At 43.6% G+C, this 18,662-nt stretch overlaps 1 protein-coding gene across 1 annotated transcript in view; it reads left to right on the forward strand.

The window, feature by feature from the left end:
* Nucleotides 1-18,662, forward strand: part of bcr (BCR activator of RhoGEF and GTPase) — an 89,645-nt gene that overhangs the window by 43,914 nt on the left and 27,069 nt on the right. Inside the window, exons 2-4 of the mRNA XM_084572483.1 lie at nucleotides 9,189-9,373; nucleotides 14,964-15,068; nucleotides 16,072-16,257. Coding sequence (XP_084428609.1) covers nucleotides 9,189-9,373; nucleotides 14,964-15,068; nucleotides 16,072-16,257 — 476 coding nt within the window. The remainder of the gene's footprint in view (nucleotides 1-9,188; nucleotides 9,374-14,963; nucleotides 15,069-16,071; nucleotides 16,258-18,662) is intronic.

The following is an 18,662-nucleotide window of genomic DNA, read 5'->3' on the forward strand; positions in this document are numbered from 1 at the left end:
AGCATTTCTGTCAGTTAGTGCATTTGAAACCCACACATTTACTTATGGTGGGCCGCGGAGTGTTTTGCAGAGGGCCGTGGAGATTTAAGTGCCTGCTTCAGTTTATATAAATTAATGAGGCTGTTCTCCGCGCCCACATAGAAACGAGCGCAATCGCCGCGGTGCTCATGAGACATTAGAGAGACTGTCACAGGGCTGAGGTCCGCCCCGCGAGATCCGCCGCCGTCGTCATCGTGAGATCCCGGACTGGCTGCTGCAAAGGCCAACTTGGAAAGGAAATGAAAGCGCATCTAGAGAGAGCGAGAGATGTCGAGGAAAGATAGTATTCATGGGATGAAACAGCTGGGGGGACAGAAAGCTCTTCTGTTGCGTAATGAAGAGAAGTGTGGAGACAAGAATGACTTATTGCTGTGATTACTTTCATCAAATGCAAAGGGACACATTGCACACGTTATAAATCACCCCTCCACATTAAACTCCCATAGACTACCTCTTGCTGACTTCACATCCTAAAGCCGAGCGTCTTTCTGCTGTTCATCGCGCATTATCTTTTCCCGTAGCTTTCTAATGAGCGCTGTCCGTAGCTGGTAATTTAGCCTGCTGTATTATTAATCAGAGTCTCTGTGTGATTCTGCAGCAATTTGAACATTTATTTCCCCCATGATGCTCCGAGGGTCGGAGTAATGAGTCTCTTTCCTAATGACTTTAGCGTTTGACGGAGAAGACACGACAGGCGCTTATGGAATCAAAGGTTTGTCTGGCAGGATAAGGGTAGAGCGGTGTGTGTGTGTGTGTGTGTCTGCTGAGCTCGAAAGTCTTGTGCGATGAAAGGAAACGGAGGCAAGACGGCGAGAGAGACAAGAAAGCCAGAGACGAGAGTGACGGAGAGAGGCGAGGAGGATGTAAAACACACAGCAAAGTGAAGCTGACAGAACACACAAGAGACGACAGACTTAGTGACTGGCTGAATGATTGGTTGTGTAATTACCTCTGTGTCCATGTCTTTATTTCCACTGCAATTATATTTATTCCTGCGGCAGGGCCGTTTCTCTCTATTTACAACCTGCCTACCTGCCAGCGTCTCTCTCTGTCTCTGTTCATCTGTCTTTCTTTTTATCTGAGCCTTTTTTTTTTTTTTTTGTTGTTGAATTTTTAGTCTCCCTGTTCCCAAATCTATGACAGCATCCACTGGCGGCAAAGTCTTCAGAAGTCTACAAGGATTAGACTAAACAAAAGATGTCAAATGTCTAAATTATTGAAATCAGGCAAGACACTGATGACTGACATTTATTGGTTTCAGCTTCTGTGCTGTGTTGCTTTCCACTGTGTTGTATTTGTGCAAATTGTATGTCTTTATCTTAATCTTAATTTGTGCCTAATTATAGCTGATTAGAGAGGTACCATACATCTCTTTGTGACAGTAGGGAGTATAATAAAACTGGAATTATAATGTCAATGTTGGGGATGTTAGGGCTCATACTGTGCATACTGTATTCATAATCTCGATAAACAGAAATCTGGACATGAATGCAGAATGCTAAATCAAGGTCAAGTGGTGGGACGGGTTCAGAGATTCGGGTGTATACTGAACATTTCCTACTACTTTAGCTTCGCATTAAAAGCATGAAAGTGGAGAAACGCAAGCTGACTTTTATTATGAAATAGTCCCAGGAAATGCAATGTGTTTGTCAGTGATTACTATCCCTTTGAAACATAGCGGGAAGTAATGGAACCAGAGGGAGCAGCCACAGTGAGCTGTTAGACGAAGAGCTGCAGGCGACTGGCTGCACATCTCCAACTCCTCAGCGGCGCTGTCCCTAAATGCATGTTGCATGGAGCATGAAATCAGATCACTTCATTATTAAAGTAACAACATTTTGTTTTGCTGCCCTCAGAATTCTTTGGCTTGTAATGTTAAAACAGTATTTGCTATTACCAATACAAGTACAGAAGTCGCCAAATAACCAGCACTTGTTTTGCTGCCCTCAGAATTGTTTGGCTTGTAATGTTAAAACCGTATTTGCTATCACCAGTACAAGTACAGAAGTCACCAAAATGTTGCACTGAAATGTTCAAGATCGTCCCCTAAGCTTGTTCATGGTCTGTAAACAAAGCGTTCTTAATGTTATAATTCATGTCAGTATTCATTCAGTGCTGTTAGATTCACCTTCAGTCTGTTTTAGTGCTTAAGTTGTCTTTTGGCTAAGCAGCGCAGCCTCAGGCAGTGCTCCAGGTGAAATAACTCATGCCTGGCTGACATACATGCCTTTTTTTTGTTTCTGTGTCAGAGATTTATGACATGGAAACAACATGGACAAACAATTTGCATCTGTTCCCATGAGCAGTTTAGGAAAATGCACAAAAGCACATAGCTCATAGTACAAACTGTAACACCGTGAAGCCACCGAGTACACAAGACGCTGCCGCATGCAAACACGCTGTATATACAAATATCCTCATTCCTCTCCTCATCGCTGTGTGATTTCGGGCCACAGAACTTTTCTTTCATCCCGGTTTTGTCTTTCACCCTTTCATCCTGAGACAAAGGGAGGATTACTGCTCACTGTAGGGGGCGCTGTTAGTTTTTAAAGGAGCAGCTTCTCGGACCTGGCTTTCACCCCAGCTCTGTAACCAAAATCGGCTGTTGCGTGTTTCCACAGAGATTATCAATTCTGAGGCAAAGAGATTACCTCCAGCAAACAAATTGGTTTATTATGATTTCTCAACTCGAGTATGTTAATAAGCGGGAAACAAGGAATTCGCCAGCAGATAGACATCAGGGGGGCTGTGACTGGTGAAATAGCATTCATAAGTAATGGCAAACGAGATGAGGAAAGTAAGGTCTTGATACAGGGAGTGTGTGGGTCCCCCCTGGGTTCTCTCAGAGGAGAAATACAAAAATAAATTCATGAAAGAAAACAAGCTTCCAGGGACACGTTGTCTCCACGGAGATGTAGATTCTTGCAGTCAAATGCACACGTTTATTGAAGCAAAATGACTCTTGTGAGGATCACTTTACTTCTGCAGTCTAGTTACATTCAATGTTTGCCCACACTTCTGCATCTCCAAGAGTAGCTGAAAGGAGCCACACGTTCAGATTTTTCTTTTTGCGTCTAAATTGCATATATTCTGGAGTTTAAGAATAGAGCCACTTCCAGTTTATGGCACCGCGTCTGCCCTCTAATGACACGACAGTGACATTTATCAAATTAACTGCTGTCAAGTGGCTGTGCGGTCGCGGGAGGATTACGGGAGAAACGCAGCGCTCAAGTTTGTTTGACGGCACGTCTGTACCCTCCAGCGATGCTGTAGCTGAGGCTTCACTTTCATTTCCACAGCTTTCCACTTTTCACTCGTCAACCAGCCCCTTCTCCCCCGCGCTAAATTGTCTCTAAATTGGATATTTAGGGGTTGGAGGAACTCAGGGGAGGTGGTGCCCTTTCTGTTCCCTATATATAGTTGATATATTTATATATTTAACTGTAATGAGAATTGCAGCATTGTTCAGGAAACTGGGAAATGCCTCCTATTTATCTCCAGTATCCAGACTGGGCCTCTTCAATAAGCTTAGCCCTCCCAATTCCACTGTGGCCTAGTAGCACACTGTATACGAATCAGATTTGGGGTGGGGGGCATTAAAACACACCATCCACCTCTGATTACATTCTCCTCTCTCATCAAATAGCTGGATTAGGAATGAAGGCTCTGAGCAGCGTAACATTAGCATCCTATGGGGCTGGGCGGGGCTCTAAGGTGCGTGGCACTCATGTGTGTGTGTGTGTGAGAGAGAAATAGAGGTGTGGTTATATTGGCACCGTGGGGATGACAGGCCTCTACCCCAGGTCCAATAAAGGCGTCGGCAGTCAGGGCAGATTTATGACTGCCACGCTGAGTGCAAAGCCTGATGGGGGATGGAAGGGCAGCTCGCTATCGAGGATATCTTATGCCTCCTTCGAGAGTCAATCCCTTTTCCTCTTTAATTTCACGCCTCTCAGTCTGTCGCATTGTCCCTGTGCTCTGGATTGGTTATTTATCATTTTCTTTCTGTTTTTAGTAATTTCTTTAATAAAAATAAAAAATGCTTCCTATACCACACAGATCATTGCAGGGCTTCAGGCAACAATTGTTTCCTTTGTCTGTCGGCCACAGCTCTCCTTCAATTCAAGCTTTTGAATTCCTCATATGTGTGTGTGCATGTATGGAGTGTTATAGACTGAAGAATAACATAAGATTACCTATTCTATATGTTAGTACTAGAAATCATATTGTAAATTGGCTGTGTGGGGTATCATTTGAAAATATCTGGATGCAAGAGTTGCTGAAAAAGGAAATGAACTTCTTTTGCTACTGTGCTAAAACTACTGTGTCAAAAATTCACTTTTACTCTGTTTCTAAGAGCAAAACAAGAAGATAATAGCTAGACAATTAGCCTAGCTTAGCATGAAGATAGAAGCCACCCAGTATAGTTTCACCCATAGGTTTCCTGAAGTCTGACGGCCATCGGTTTTGAAGCTCAGTGCTGTGGCCCCAGCTGTCGCCATGTTGGCAGCGGCTGACTCTTGGCGAATCCAAAGAGGATTAGGGTAGCGTGAGTGTAGCTGAGGCTGGTGGAAGAGAGCTATGAGTCAAATGAAAATTCAGTTAAACAGGGAGAAATTAGCTATGAAGAGCAAAACCATTTTTGGTACCAGTGTGTAAACATTCCTGCTGTAACGTTGGGCATTTTAACATGGAAAGATTGACTTGTGTCTGGAGCCTGCCTCAAGTGGTCGTTTTAGGAACTGCAGTTTCTGGCTGAAGGATCCGTCTGCCAATTAATTAACAAACATTAAATGTTGTTTAAGGTTAAAAAAAAGTCGTGGTATATTGTGCGTATAGATGCTTGCGTCTAGCTCCATATATACATTAGAGAGTTACTGATCTTCTTATCTCAAGAAAGCAGTTTTAAATATTTCTCTTTCAGTTTTCATTTAAGAAAAGAAGCCTAAATGTTAATTACTGTGTACATGTAAGCAGCCATAAGAGATCTTTTGAGCTCATATAAACAGGGATAGCAGGGATATTATCTGTTATATAAATAATTAATACCCAGCTGTAGTCTCCTCAGGATTTGCTCACAATAACATATAATAATCCTAATAGTATATATACTACTCTGAAGATGTACTGATTCAACATCTGCAAGCATCTCCCATACTGTATGTAGTATTCTATTCTAGGACATCCCATCAACAGATTAGTGTCACATGACACCCTGATACCCTGATACCCCTGCCCTGCCTATGATATTGTTTTGGAAAAGCCTTCGTGTTGCCATGGCAGCCGAGCACCAGCTATTCCCCATGTGATTTTGGTTTTCCACCTGCAGCAGGAAAAAGACCTGTTCCCCTCCCAAACACTGTTTCCATGTAAACATTTTACAGGACTGTGTGCGCTCATGTTCATGTGTGTATGTGTTTTATTTCTGTGGTTCAAAGCAGCATTTGGCTGTTTTGTTTTGCCAATAGCTCCAGGAACAAATCAATGGGTCGACTGTTTTTTGGAGAAGAATGCGAGGCAGTGCTCTGTCTGCGCGCTCGTGTATGAATGTGCGTGTCTGTTCGTGCCGGTTCTCAGGCATAGGTGCTTTTCCTCACACGGCTTGCTCCGTTCCTGTGGGGGATGGTCTGGCGTACGAGGGAGGAGGGGAAAGAGCAGCGGGTCAGAGCGAGAGGAGGAAGATGCAGATCTGTGAGTAGCATGGGGAGGAAGATGAAGAGGCCAGGTCACACCACGGAGAGAAACATGAAAAGAGAAACTGATAGCAAAAATGCTAAAGCGCGCAAGAGGCAGACAGACAGAAAGTTACTCAAGGCCCCGTTAGAGGCAGCGTCTGGGCCGAGATGAGGTCAGACGTGGACAGACTGAAACCTAGTGTTTAACGTCCACAGGCTGTAGTGACCCATTAACAGACTCATTAGTCCCTCCCCCATTTGGAAACCACAGGTCATGGTCTACATGTGCAGAAATCTGTTGCACCTAATAACATGCTAAGATACGTGAAGATGTGAAGATTGAAAAAAGAAAAAAAAAAAACCCACGTGTGTAAGTAGTTATCAAAAGACTATTTCTGTAAACAAAATTAGTAAGTTCTACTTACATTCCCCGGTTTAGTCAGAACCAATGTGATTAATTTGCCATTTTATGCGTCCGTAATTCATTCCATTTAAGCGTTGTTATTCACGATTGTTGTCTAAGGTCTGTGCCAACTTTAACCAGGAGGTGATTTATCATTTATGCTTGGATGCTCGATATGTTTGGCCTCAAGGCAGCGTGTGGGCACTGGAGGCATACCACCCAACAACAACAACAGCACACACACACACTCACAGTCTCAGTGTGTGTTTTCAGTGACAGCACTTTTCCCAGGCAGGAAAGGTAGGATATTATTTTTAAAGTCCTGCAGTTTTTAAAGTGTACCAGAGAAACAGCTGGAGGAGTGATTTATTTTGAATGTCAAGCTCGAGTTGTCAGGCTTCATAACGTGAACGTGCAAAAGCGGGCGGGGTTAAAAAAAAAACTGAAAGAAAAAAAAACATGCCAGGATGGTAACTTGCTCATTTCCCACTTGGTGTTTTTCAAATCTGCACCCGGTATTTATAGACGAGCAATGAATCAGTTCTAAAAGTGTGCCGTGTCTTTTTGTTGTCTTCTGGAGTTATGGGAAGGGTTTTGCTGTAAAACCCAGAAAGGTTGGAGATGATGCAAGGTTATGGCAAGTTACAAGACTGAAATGAGGCTGAAGGAAGGCGTATAAAGTGTTGAGCATAACATTGTGACCACCTTCCTAATATAGTGTAGGTCTCCCTTGTGTATCCAAATCAGTTGTGAATCATCAGAGAATGGACATGGGCCTTCTGAGGGTGTCCTGTGGTGTCTGGCAACAGGATGTTGTTAGTGGGGGCCTTTGGGTCCTATGTGGTTGAAGGGAGGGGTCTTTGTGGATCAGGCTTGTTCCAGTGCATCTCACAGATACGTGATCAGTTTGGGATCGAGTGAATTTGGAGGCCAGGTCAACACCTTGTGCTGTTTTTCATGTTTTTTTTTTAGTTGTTCCTAAACCGTTTGTGTGTGTGTGCCTGTGTCAGGCTGCATCCTGCTGGGGATGGCTGCTGCCATCAAGGAGTGTCATTGCTATGAGTTGGGGGCGCCTGGTCTGGTCTAGGTGGGTGGTACATGTCTAAATAACGTCCAGTATGCATATAAAAAGCATAACTGCCGTAGAGCAGCAGCGTGTTTAAGACTAAAATGAATGAAGAAAGTGTGTTACACTACAAAGTTCGGTTGGCTGAAACGTTTGGTAATGTGGGAAGAGACTGTTTGCACCAAACACACACACACAACACACACACACACACAGGGCCTCTATGTTGGTCTTCGCCTGGCAGGATGCCGTTAGTCGAAGCAGGCGCACCCACACACGAGCAGCCGTGAGTACGCGGCGCAAGCGGTGGGTGGGCTGAATGTCAGGCAGACCCCGGACACGCTGGCATTGTTCGCATTCTCTCTTTCATCCCTGTGTTCGTCAACTTTACGTCCTCATGCCTGCATATGTGCGGTTAAAAGCCAAATATTCGCAAAACCAAAGCTGAATGTGTTTTTAAAAATACACAAAATTGGTGTGAACTGTAGAGTGGTCTATGTGTGTGTGCTTGTGACTCCGGACAGGGTTCTTGGCATGTTATTAGTCTGAGTCAGCAGCTCAGAGGAGGCCCGGCCAGCTCTCTAAGAAGTGCAGCTCTGTTGAATGTAGGAGTGGGAGGAGATGAGTAAAAGGTCCTCTGTGACATTCAGAGATGTATGATGTCTTCCCTCCAGCTGTTACACACCACATTCCCCGAACCGCTGACTGTACTCTCCCGTCCTGGAAGAACAGTTTTAACTCGGCATGTTTAGCGGACGCCCCAGCTTCGGTGCCTCACTGAGTGTGACGTTGTAAAACAAGTCATTCCTAGTCAGTAGTTCGTATGCATCCAGCTCAGTTGTTTCAGTTGTTTCTTTCCGTCTCCCCTACCTCTCTTTGTAAAAAAAGAGCAGCACTCGTGATCACTGTTATTTTCCCACAGAGATAGTGATGGCGGCCACCGCAGAAGCAGGTCAAAGAGAGGCTGCTGAAAATTTCCCTGGAGAGGCTGCGCTTCGAATAATTTGAACCTTGACCCAGTTTTTAAGTTGGTCCTTTTCAAGTGTTGCCTCGTTAAGTTTTATGTTTTTGTGCAAATGCACAAGGAAAGATGCAGGAAGGATTCATTTGGTGTGCCCCAGATTCCAGAACTGCTTTAATTAGCGTTGGTAATTAACTCTGCGAGACCAATCAGCAAATGTAATGTATGATCCTGCACACTGTGCTGCAGGTACGTGTCCATACCATTGTCTTAACACAGAGTGCTGCGCAGAAAGCTTCATCGGAACTATGTCACATCTGTATTACACTCACTTGCCTAATCATTAGGTACACTACTGAATACAAATGCATCATAATGTAACACTCCTGCACTGAAACCCCCACTGAAACAATGTTCAGTTTATGTTGCAACACCGTCAGAAAGGTGGTAATTCACCACTAGTTTGTGGTGATGTTAAACTGGATTGAATTAAATTGTGTTTCTGCTATTGACTAAAATGAGGTTGTCAAAATAATAGAAACATGTGTCAGTACAACACAACACAACACAACACAATATTACTACAAACCACAGCCTGAATACCATAACCTTCCTGAAGATAAGATTTAGTGCAGGACTGTTAGATTAGACTGCATTCATGCTCACTAGTGTACCTAATGAACTGTCTGGCGAGTGTACGTTTAAAAGTGAGAGAATTTGAATAGCATACAAATGACTATCTTTTACTACTTAGCAGATCACAACTATGCAAATAAAACATGGACATTGGGATGTTTTTACAGTGGCAGGACAAACGTTATTTTTAACCAGTTGATAGGGAATATGCAAATGTGTTTGACCTGCAACTTAAAGCCAGACCACTAATCAGCCGGCTGACTCATTGTAGATATATTGGTGTCCGTATTATTTTTAATAACTGACAAGGAACTGCTCTGCAGAAACGTAGAATAGTGGCCGCTGCAAACTGTCTCATGAAACAGAAACCTCAACCTACGTTTCTTTTTCTTTTTTCTCCTCGCACAGATGGACATTTCACTGGGACCCCTCCGACGTACGGATACGACGCAGACCGAGCGGAGGAGCAGCGGAGGCACCACGACATCCTGCCGTACATCGATGACTCGCCATCGTCCTCGCCGCACCTCAGCTCGAAGAGCCGGAGCAGCCGGGACACCCTCTCCTCTGGATCGCTGGAGTCCTCCAAGTCGGTCAGTACGCCATCTTGGGTGCCAAATGTTCTTCTTCCTTTTGGGGTAAAAACAAAACTGAAGCTGTGAACTAACTAATGTGCAGAATTCACAAACATGGTTGGAAATCTTCAGTAGCTGTTCGTACACACTTTGGCCTCACTGCCGATCAGGAAGCGGGCTAATCTACTCTTACAATAATCCTGCTCGGTCAAACAGCCATCTATTGAGAAACCATATCTGCTACTTGAGAGGATTGATAAGGTACAATGTCTCCTGCCTCATAACCCCATAAGCAGTCATCCAGCATAGAAACCCATCCGCCTTAAGAGTCTGGCTTTTTTTTTTTCATTTAGAGTGTTAGGCAGAATTACCTATCACCTCTATCACCACATCATTGCCTTCATCCTCTTACCCTTCCTCCTTCGATCTGTCTTGTCTGCGGAGAGGAAGCCAGTGATCTATGATGTCTGGCGCTCTCCAAAGGTTATTGCTGGAGAGGATGCATACATGCGCACACACATAGACACACACACATACACGAGGAGTCAGAAGAGACGAAATAGTTCATGGATTATTTAGTTTCGTCATTTACATATAGTCCGTTTTATTCACACTGTTCCCCGCGAAACACAGACGTGATGAACACGTTTTAGCCGTAGCTCCGATTAGAATAGAGGGCCATTGTGGGAGAGTATAATAGGCTAATGCTGCCTCTGTCTACTGTGCCCTTGGAGGAAGTAATCGCATCAGTGGTCGTGAGGCTGTATCAGTTTCTCTGCCCCCTCACTCTTTGCCAGAACCGGTGAGCGAGCGCCTTTCAGTCTGATTGATGGCTTGAACCTGCTAATAAATTATGTGTCCCCTGACTGCGTGCAACCTTTGACCTGTGAGTTTTAACTCTTACTTATATTAATTTATACGCAAGTCATCTCCGCCGCTCGAGATGTCACAGCCCCGTTCTTCCTCTTACAGGTGCACGCGTCACTTTCCCCTCACATAACGATGACAAATCAGCAGACGGGATTTATATGTCGAGTAATTGACGTGTTTTTAGAGAGAGCGAGCCCGACGCTGCGTGTTTATGGCCGGCAGAGGCGTCGTCTGATTGTCAGGTAAATATATTGCGAACGCCAATTATCCATCAGCGAATTCCCCCACGCAGCCAGACAGGCTTTCAATAACTGTCGTCAGAATGGAGTTACCGTCGTCCTTGATTTGCCCTTGGATGATCCCTCTCCAACCCAGTCTGCTTCTGCTAATTGATGAGTCAGAGTCCAGGCAAGCTCCGATTGGCTCGGGTGGAAGCTGATGGTTTTATGACGTCACCGTGATGAGTCATCACCATCAGCAATGTGGGTGATTTAGTTATCGAGGGTGGCTCTTGTCCTCTTGCAATGTGATTATTTCCTGCTCTGGAGAGAAAGAAGAGAAGGGGGGAATGTTCATTTACTTTTATATTTATTAAACATTTTATTATTACTTTATGATATAGTTGGCAGTAGAGAGACGACAGGAAATGAAAGGCAGCGATGGGAAATGACATGCAATAAATTTTAAAATATTGCAGTTAATGGTTTGTGCTTTAAACCCCATGCGACACCAGGACCTCTCCAAAACATCTTCACACTTACACAAGCTAATGATCGAGGCAATTTCTATTCCTGCGCAGTGCTTCCTCCTTACAATTAAAGTTGTGATTTTTGCCCGTCATACCCAGAAAAACCCCGCAGACACTGTGAGTGTTAACGTCTATCACATATGACTATAAATAACCAGAAGTAATGCGGCCTCTTAAAAGCGGCCCGTCTTGCTCCTGCTGCACAGGATAGTACGGAGACGGCTCCATTACATGGCAGAGCTGCTCTGAGCAATCGCATCAGGCGTTTCAGAGGGTGAGGGATGGCGGAACGGGATGCCGAGCAGATTAGAATGTGAAAAATGAAAATTGAAAAGGGTTTAATAAAGTGCAGAGCGGAGCATGCGTAACCATTGTCTCCTTTCCAACCTGGCTCTGAGTGTTTATATGAGCTGACCGCCCCCTGCACACCATGGGGAAGATGGAGAAGAGAGAAAGGGAGAGAGAGAGAGAGAAAGAGAGAGGATAATGTTATTACAATTGCTCAGTCTCAGCCTCCTGAGCAACATTTGTGTTCTTGTCAAATCAACACACATTCCTGTGTGTCTCTTGTGAACATTATTAGTCCAGGAACAAATCCTAAATCGTGTTAGGTAGAGCTGAGGGGCATGTGAGTTGAAAGGGTTTTAACATGTGTTCAAATGTGAGGCATTAGCTTTTTTGTTGTACACACCGGACACGGAATACACAGACACACAAAGGTAAATATACTCCAAGCAGCGCTGACTGTGTTTTATTTTTACTTTTCTGATCAGCAAGAATGCAGGCAGACACCCTTTTCAGTCTGAACCCGGAGATGTGTGGCTCATTAGTTGCCACGGCGATGAATAAAAGATGATATGTCTGCAGATGAGGGTGCTTCCTCGGGGAGCCGTCTGGGGCCTGAAACGATGAATAAACACTTTATGTCTCCCCTAAGCTACTTCACTAAGCCATTGGTGGATGTTCGAGTTCCCTCCTTGTGACTCACGTCGAGCGTTCCCGTTATTTCAGACAGACCCTCTCGCGTTGCTTTACCTGGCGGGCATGTCCTGTGAGGGTGAAGTCACTCAGCCTGTGTCGGCGCTTGTCGCTCAGCAAGAATTTTCATTCATTTTTCATCGAGTCAAAAATTATTCCGGGGGCTCAGTTGCTGCCCCGGGCTTTCCCTTTTTAAAGTCAGCGGAGACGAAAAGAAACCTGCCGCAGTGCAATGTATCAAGTTTAAGAGCGATCATAAATCATAATTTATTACTTATTTGCTTTCAGTACACCTTAATTAATTAATAAACCTTTAATTGTTCCTCTTTTGGTTGTGCCTGTGTGTAATTAGGGCTTTTTTTTCCGGTGAAACTGATATTTGTACATACAGCCCAGATCCCCAGACATCACTCTGAGTGATGCATAATACATACAGTATCTGCCAGATTAATTCCTTTGTCTTCCACTTTAAAAAGACAGGAATGTGAGAAAAGAGGCAGTGAAAGCATCAACGCTGAAGACCACATCAAGTCAGATGAAGAGGAGACTGTGCATACGTTTTAAATTTCCAGTTTTACCTCTAATTTCACTAAACCATGTAAATGAATAAAACCGTGTTGGAACAGTGTAGGTTTATTGATCAGCTGACTGACAGGAAATTAATTTAGATGATTGATTCATGTGTTTAGGTTTTTCCTGGTTCCAGCTTTGTATTGTGATCATTTCTCTCGTCTCAGGACTTTTACTGTGATTAGTTGAGAATTTATCAGTCAATAAAGGAAATGCTGCTCTGAATTAGCTTTACATGGTCACACACTCTGTGTCAAAGGCTAAGCTGCTAGTAAATCAGAGCAAAGTGCCTAATATCGTCTTCAAATCGTGGACACATGCGTTCTTTACGGCTGATTTCATCGTATTACACAACATATTCGAACCACAGATAAGTAATAGTTATTAGTTAGGCCAACAAAATAGTTGCCACCTGGATTTAACTAAGGAAATAAGTACGAGCCTCCTATTGGATAATTACTGCATGGTCGATTATCTTTCAGTTGGCAACAAGTTATTTAACCCCAACTGATGCAATGAGTAGCTTCTCATTTCTTAAACTACCATGTTGTAAGACGCATGGTACGGGCAAAACAATGCCACAGAGAATGTGTGCTGTAATCAAAGCTAAAGGTGGTCCAACAAAATACTAGAGTGTGTGACCTTTTTTTGGTGGCGACTTTTTTTTTTGGCCAGGCAGTGTATCTACACATTGTTATATTTAATTTGCAGTTGTCCATTGGGTCTATTTAAACCTAAAGTCGCAAATTTGTTTGTCTTTTGTTCTAACTGGCTAATCAATAGAGATCTCTGCCAAACCGAAGCATATTCAGCCCGGCAGTAACCGTGCTGGTAATGGACTCCTATGCACATAATGGAGTCCATAATAAACCCGGAGCGTTTCATAATGTTGTGGGCTGTAGCCGTCCCTGGAGATCTGTGCTAGCATCTGCTCATGCAGTGGCCATGGAAACAGGTTTCAGACCCATTTACCCCTTCATTTAAATAAATGCACGTACACCCACAGACATCCAGGCACATGTGTGCATGTAAATGCAACTCACAAGTGTACACATTCATTTAGTGTGCATATTTAGATATGCACAATTCTGCTGATAATTCAGCACGCAGTTGTGGGAGTTCAGGTGACACACAGACAAACACTGATAAACTCGAAGATTGTGATAAAGTAATGAATCAGTCGTCCTCTGAGTCATTTATGAAGCAGCAAAAAAGATCTGAACCAAAAACTGCAGTTCCTCAAATGACCACTTGAGGCTGGCTCCAAAAGTGAGTTAATCCCTATAGACCTCCATGTTAAAATGTCCTTTTAACTTTACAGCGGAAATAAACATGTTTGCAGCCCAGTCCAAAAAAATAATCATTTTGGTCCCCATCTGTGTCCAGTTATAGATGCGTAGTTTTGAGATAAAAAAGTGTGAACAAAATCTAAAAATACTGACATACTCCTAATGAGTTCACATCATTTGCCTGGCTCTCATCTTGTCTCCTGGATGGATTTCATGCATCTTCTACCACCAACACACACACACACACACACACACTTATAGACGCTCAAACACAATTTATTCTGTTGCAAAAAGCAAAAAAACCCACCAAGTTGAATCGAATGAAAGCCAAGGCTGTCTGCATTTGCACCTTACATTCTTGATCTTTCCTTAGGCCCTTTTACACCTCAGATCTATATTAGCAGACATACAGTACATGGCAGTATTGGTGTGTGCTGTCGATGAGGTTTAATAACACATGACAAGACAGCTCCTGGTAATCTAGTCCCGCCCTAGATTTCTCCATTTCTCTCCCTCTTCATTGTACCCTTCCTTTTCTCCCCTCTTTCTCATCTCTTAATTTACATAAATTTGCCTTCTTCACCTCCATGCTTCTCTTTCTCAATCATCCTGATAATGTTCTTCTTTGACTTCTCTCTCTTTCCTCCTCCTCATAGCCTGAGGGGCTGGATACCCACAACATCCCAACCTTAAGCGTGATGTGTGTGTGAGCAAATGCACTTGACACTGACGCATTGTCTCATGCATGCACATATTTAAACCCTAGCCATTTTTTTTTTTTTTTTTTTTTACTGCCATGGGACACCCTGCATGTTTGAATTATTTCAGAGAGTTTGTGGTTAAGTAAGAGCCGCCTGAGGAGTTTCTCTGACTGTTTTCTCTCGTGTCTGTGCTCCTCAGTGAGCATGAGGAGGCAGCCGGGGATGATTTCGAGTTTCATGCTCAGCAAAGAACGAGGAACCCTTTAATTTGAGATCTGATTTATTGCATAATGTAAGAAAAGTCCTTTCAGTGTGGAAACAGCTACTAAAGTATTTCAAAGAATAAGTAAAAACTCAGAGGACCGGCCTAGTTGGTTGTGGTGCATAATAAAGCATTGCTACATAATGTTGAAACTTTAAATTTACACAGTATGTCCGTGTGTTTGTTACAGACTGAATGTGACTTGGAAAAAGGTTTGGAGATGAGGAAGTGGGTGCTGTCTGGGATCTTGGCCACTGAGGAAACATATCTCAGTCACCTGGAGGCACTGCTGCTGGTGAGAACACACACACACACACACATCACATATAAGTTACCATGATGCCCGTTATTATTATCTGTTTGCCAGGCAACGTGAGAATCAGTATGGAGAAGAAGAGTTTTATTCCAGTTATGGGTTTCAAGCCTTTAGGCATAGGTTTTCCGGAGTTTCATATGAAACCGTTGCCTTTTTTGTTTATGATGTGACTGTAGATGAATCTTCAAAACGTGAATGCAGCATGGTAACAGAATATATCTTTCTTTACAGCCGGGCTTTTGCTTTCGCATCAGTGCCAAGGGTCTGTCAGGCCAGTGCCACCAATTTAGAAAATGTATATCACACACTTTTAGAGATCTTGATGTGTATTTATCTGTCATGCTTAAATGTCATAAAAACAGAAGATTCACTCAATAATTTCTATCTGATGATTGCTAACATTAGAGATGCTGGTTATCCAGAACTGAAATGAGGCTGTAGCAGCCAAACCTATGACCGTACTTCAATGAGAAAAGTGGATTTTCATATCATGTCTAACTTTGTCGAGAAAAAAAGTTCTCTGAGCTGTGTTTCCACCCATATCACCAGGAACTTTTAGTCCAAGGAACTGTTTTTAAAGGAACTAAAAAGTTCTTTCAGATCGTTGGTTTTTCCACTGCAATCTGGCGGACCTTTAGGCAAATTAGGATACATTTTATGCACTACTGTACACAGACTTGTTGTACTATGCTATACTACAATGATAATGCCATATTAGTCAGCTATCAGCCATCTGTGCAACACTACAACAAGAGTGCTCATGGAGGAGATTCAAGAGATTGTTTGATTGTGATTTTACTGCTTTACAAATGGGTATTCAGTTAACAATGGAAAAGCAGATTTAGAACAGCCAAAATTACCTGAAGCTAGTTGAGCTTGATTTTCAGATGCGGGTCAGATTGCTGTAGGCCAGTCAATAAAATGAACCCGACCCTTGAATTTACACACATGGTAACATGCCCATTCTGCTCATTCCTCTCAGCCCATGAAGCCTCTGAAAGCTGCCGCCACGACGTCGCAGCCCGTGCTCACCGTTGCTCAGATAGAAACCATCTTCTTCAAAGTGCCCGAGCTCTATGAGATCCACAAGGAGTTCTACGACGGACTTTTGCCCCGCGTCCAGCAGTGGAGCCACCACCAGAGAGTCGGGGACCTCTTCCAGAAACTGGTGAGGCTTTCCCGCAAGTGCACATTTAAATTTCATAGCAAAAAGCCCTTTGACATTGGTCAAAGGGCTGGTGTACTTGTGACAGCACAAATGTCCATGAGTATAACTGCCTGACATTGCATCTATTTAGAGTGGCAACATAGGGCACTGGAAAAAAATTACAATAATTGAAAATCAGGTTATGGTTCTACAGTGACATTATTCGGTAATGTTGTTTCTTCAATATTCAGGCTTTCAGAAGCCGAATTTGTCAGCCAGATTAGATTTTTGTAGCGATTCTCATCTTTATCTTTTAAACAAACTGAATCTGATTCGTCCTTTTCTTCTTATTTCCGCCTAAAAAAACAGCTGCTCGCTCCCTTTCTGTCCTACACCAGTTTCTGCCAAAGATGTCAGGGCCAAATGTACTGTGGGTCCGTTTAATCATTTTCACAATGGGTCAATTAACCCACAATGAATCATTTGTGTTAATTCTCTCAGAAATGCTGCTCGTCTCCCACTGGCGTCTTTCTCACCCGGCCCGTCTCTCTCTTTCCCCCCTCAGACTCACTTATGCTTGAACACTCACACACACACACACACACACACACACTCACACACACACACACACACATAAAGGGAGGTGCAGTCACAATGCCGCCTTTCTGCCTGAGGCAGCTGAGGCCATCACAGAAATGTGTGCTTTGTGTCTCGAAGAAGCCGCTATAAATAGGAGCCTCTCTCTCTCTCCCTCTCTCTCTCCCTCTCTCACACACACACACACTCACACACACACACACACACACACATTCTTATTAACTTATCTCAGGAGGCTCCCCTTGAGGCTCAGCTAAGAAATTAGGATTTAATTTGGAATCTTTTAATGTCAATGAGACACCCACGGAATTTAGGTTTTAACATTTCAGATGCCAGTAATTATCAAATTGTTGAGCAGTTTGTCTTTTGCTATATTATATATGCTTCAAGTTTACTCTGGTGGTGTGACAAACCAGTAGACAACATATTTGGACTTAATTTGAACTTAATTCAAGACAGTGGAGTGAGTATCTGCGTAGACTGACCCAATTTTTTTTCGCTGTCTTGCTCAACCAAGCAAAGACGATGATTTTTTCACACTTGTTCTCTCAACCTCGACAATCTGCAGCCATCTTTGTCATTGTTCCTCCCTACTATGTTCACTCACATGTTTTGCACCACACGTGCACTCTGGTAGAGTCACACACATGCTCACGCTGTTGCCATCCGTTCCGTCCCTCTTTCCAGACAGCAGTTCATAAAAGTCAGGAGGAGAAGACACTGAGCATACACAAAGGGAAAAAAGGAAAAATACTACATGACAGTCGTTCCGATCAGAGGAGAAGGAGGAGGAGGGAGGGAGAGATTAGATGGGAGTAGAGAGGAGGCGATGCAGAGGAGGGCTAGTGGGGGGAAGGAAGGGCTGAGAGACGACAGGAGTCGACTAGTCAAGTAGATTTAGGCTGCTGAGACTCCTGATGGAGCTGTCTCACCATGACTCTGAAATCTGTGAGAGGAGACGGGCTTAGGCATCATAAAACATCATAAAACATCGGAACAAGGGAGGCGAGTGAGGCAGAGAAAAGAGGGAGAGGCAAAGCGTCAGTGACAGGTTATGATCACGGGTGTCAGGGAGAAGCGTTTGAAGGCTGAAAATAGGGCAAAATCACACTCGTGTTTCTTCTCATCGTACGCAGCGGGGAAAGGGAACATTTTAGCACCACGAAGACGGACGAGCAAGCAGATAAACTGGCTTTGAGTGTTGTTCTTGACAGATGGAGGACAAAAAACAAGCGTGATGAGACATTTTTCTTTTTAACTCTAAGTGAAATTTTGTACAAGCGTTGAGGATGAATTGATCCCCGACGTTTCATCTCGTGCAAAATTCCAGGTTGTTTGATGTGTTCAAGACCACCTGCAAATCAAATCACCCTCTGCCGCGTCCTGACTAACTTCTGGTAAACATTAGATCTGCTGGAACGTCAGTGTGATTAGCATTGTTAGCATGTCAGGGTACTGGCGCTGAGCTCAAAGCTTGGCCATAGCCTCCTTTAGCCTGTAAATGAAATGAAAGCTTTCTTCCTCTCTCCGTTCATATCAATCTATCATCAGAGACTAAATGCTCTTTTTTCATCTTTTTGTATAAAAATCTGCCAGGGCCACTTACAAACCAAGGCTAAATCCCACCTCCTCTTACAATGGCCGTGGTCTGTCATGAGGCTGTTTTCTTAATGTCGTTTTCCGCTGTGGATTACACACATACTCTCACACAGGACAAATCCCAAACTGAGAAATCCAAACACCCGAGCAGCTTCTTTCATCACCCAAAGCCATTTTCTGCCGCGATACTGCAGCCGTACGCTCGCGGTAAGCCTTCGCGCCTCTGTGTG

This window comes from Chelon labrosus (genome assembly GCF_963514085.1).
Source record: "Chelon labrosus genome assembly, chromosome: 22".
NCBI classification, from domain to species: domain Eukaryota; kingdom Metazoa; phylum Chordata; class Actinopteri; order Mugiliformes; family Mugilidae; genus Chelon; species Chelon labrosus.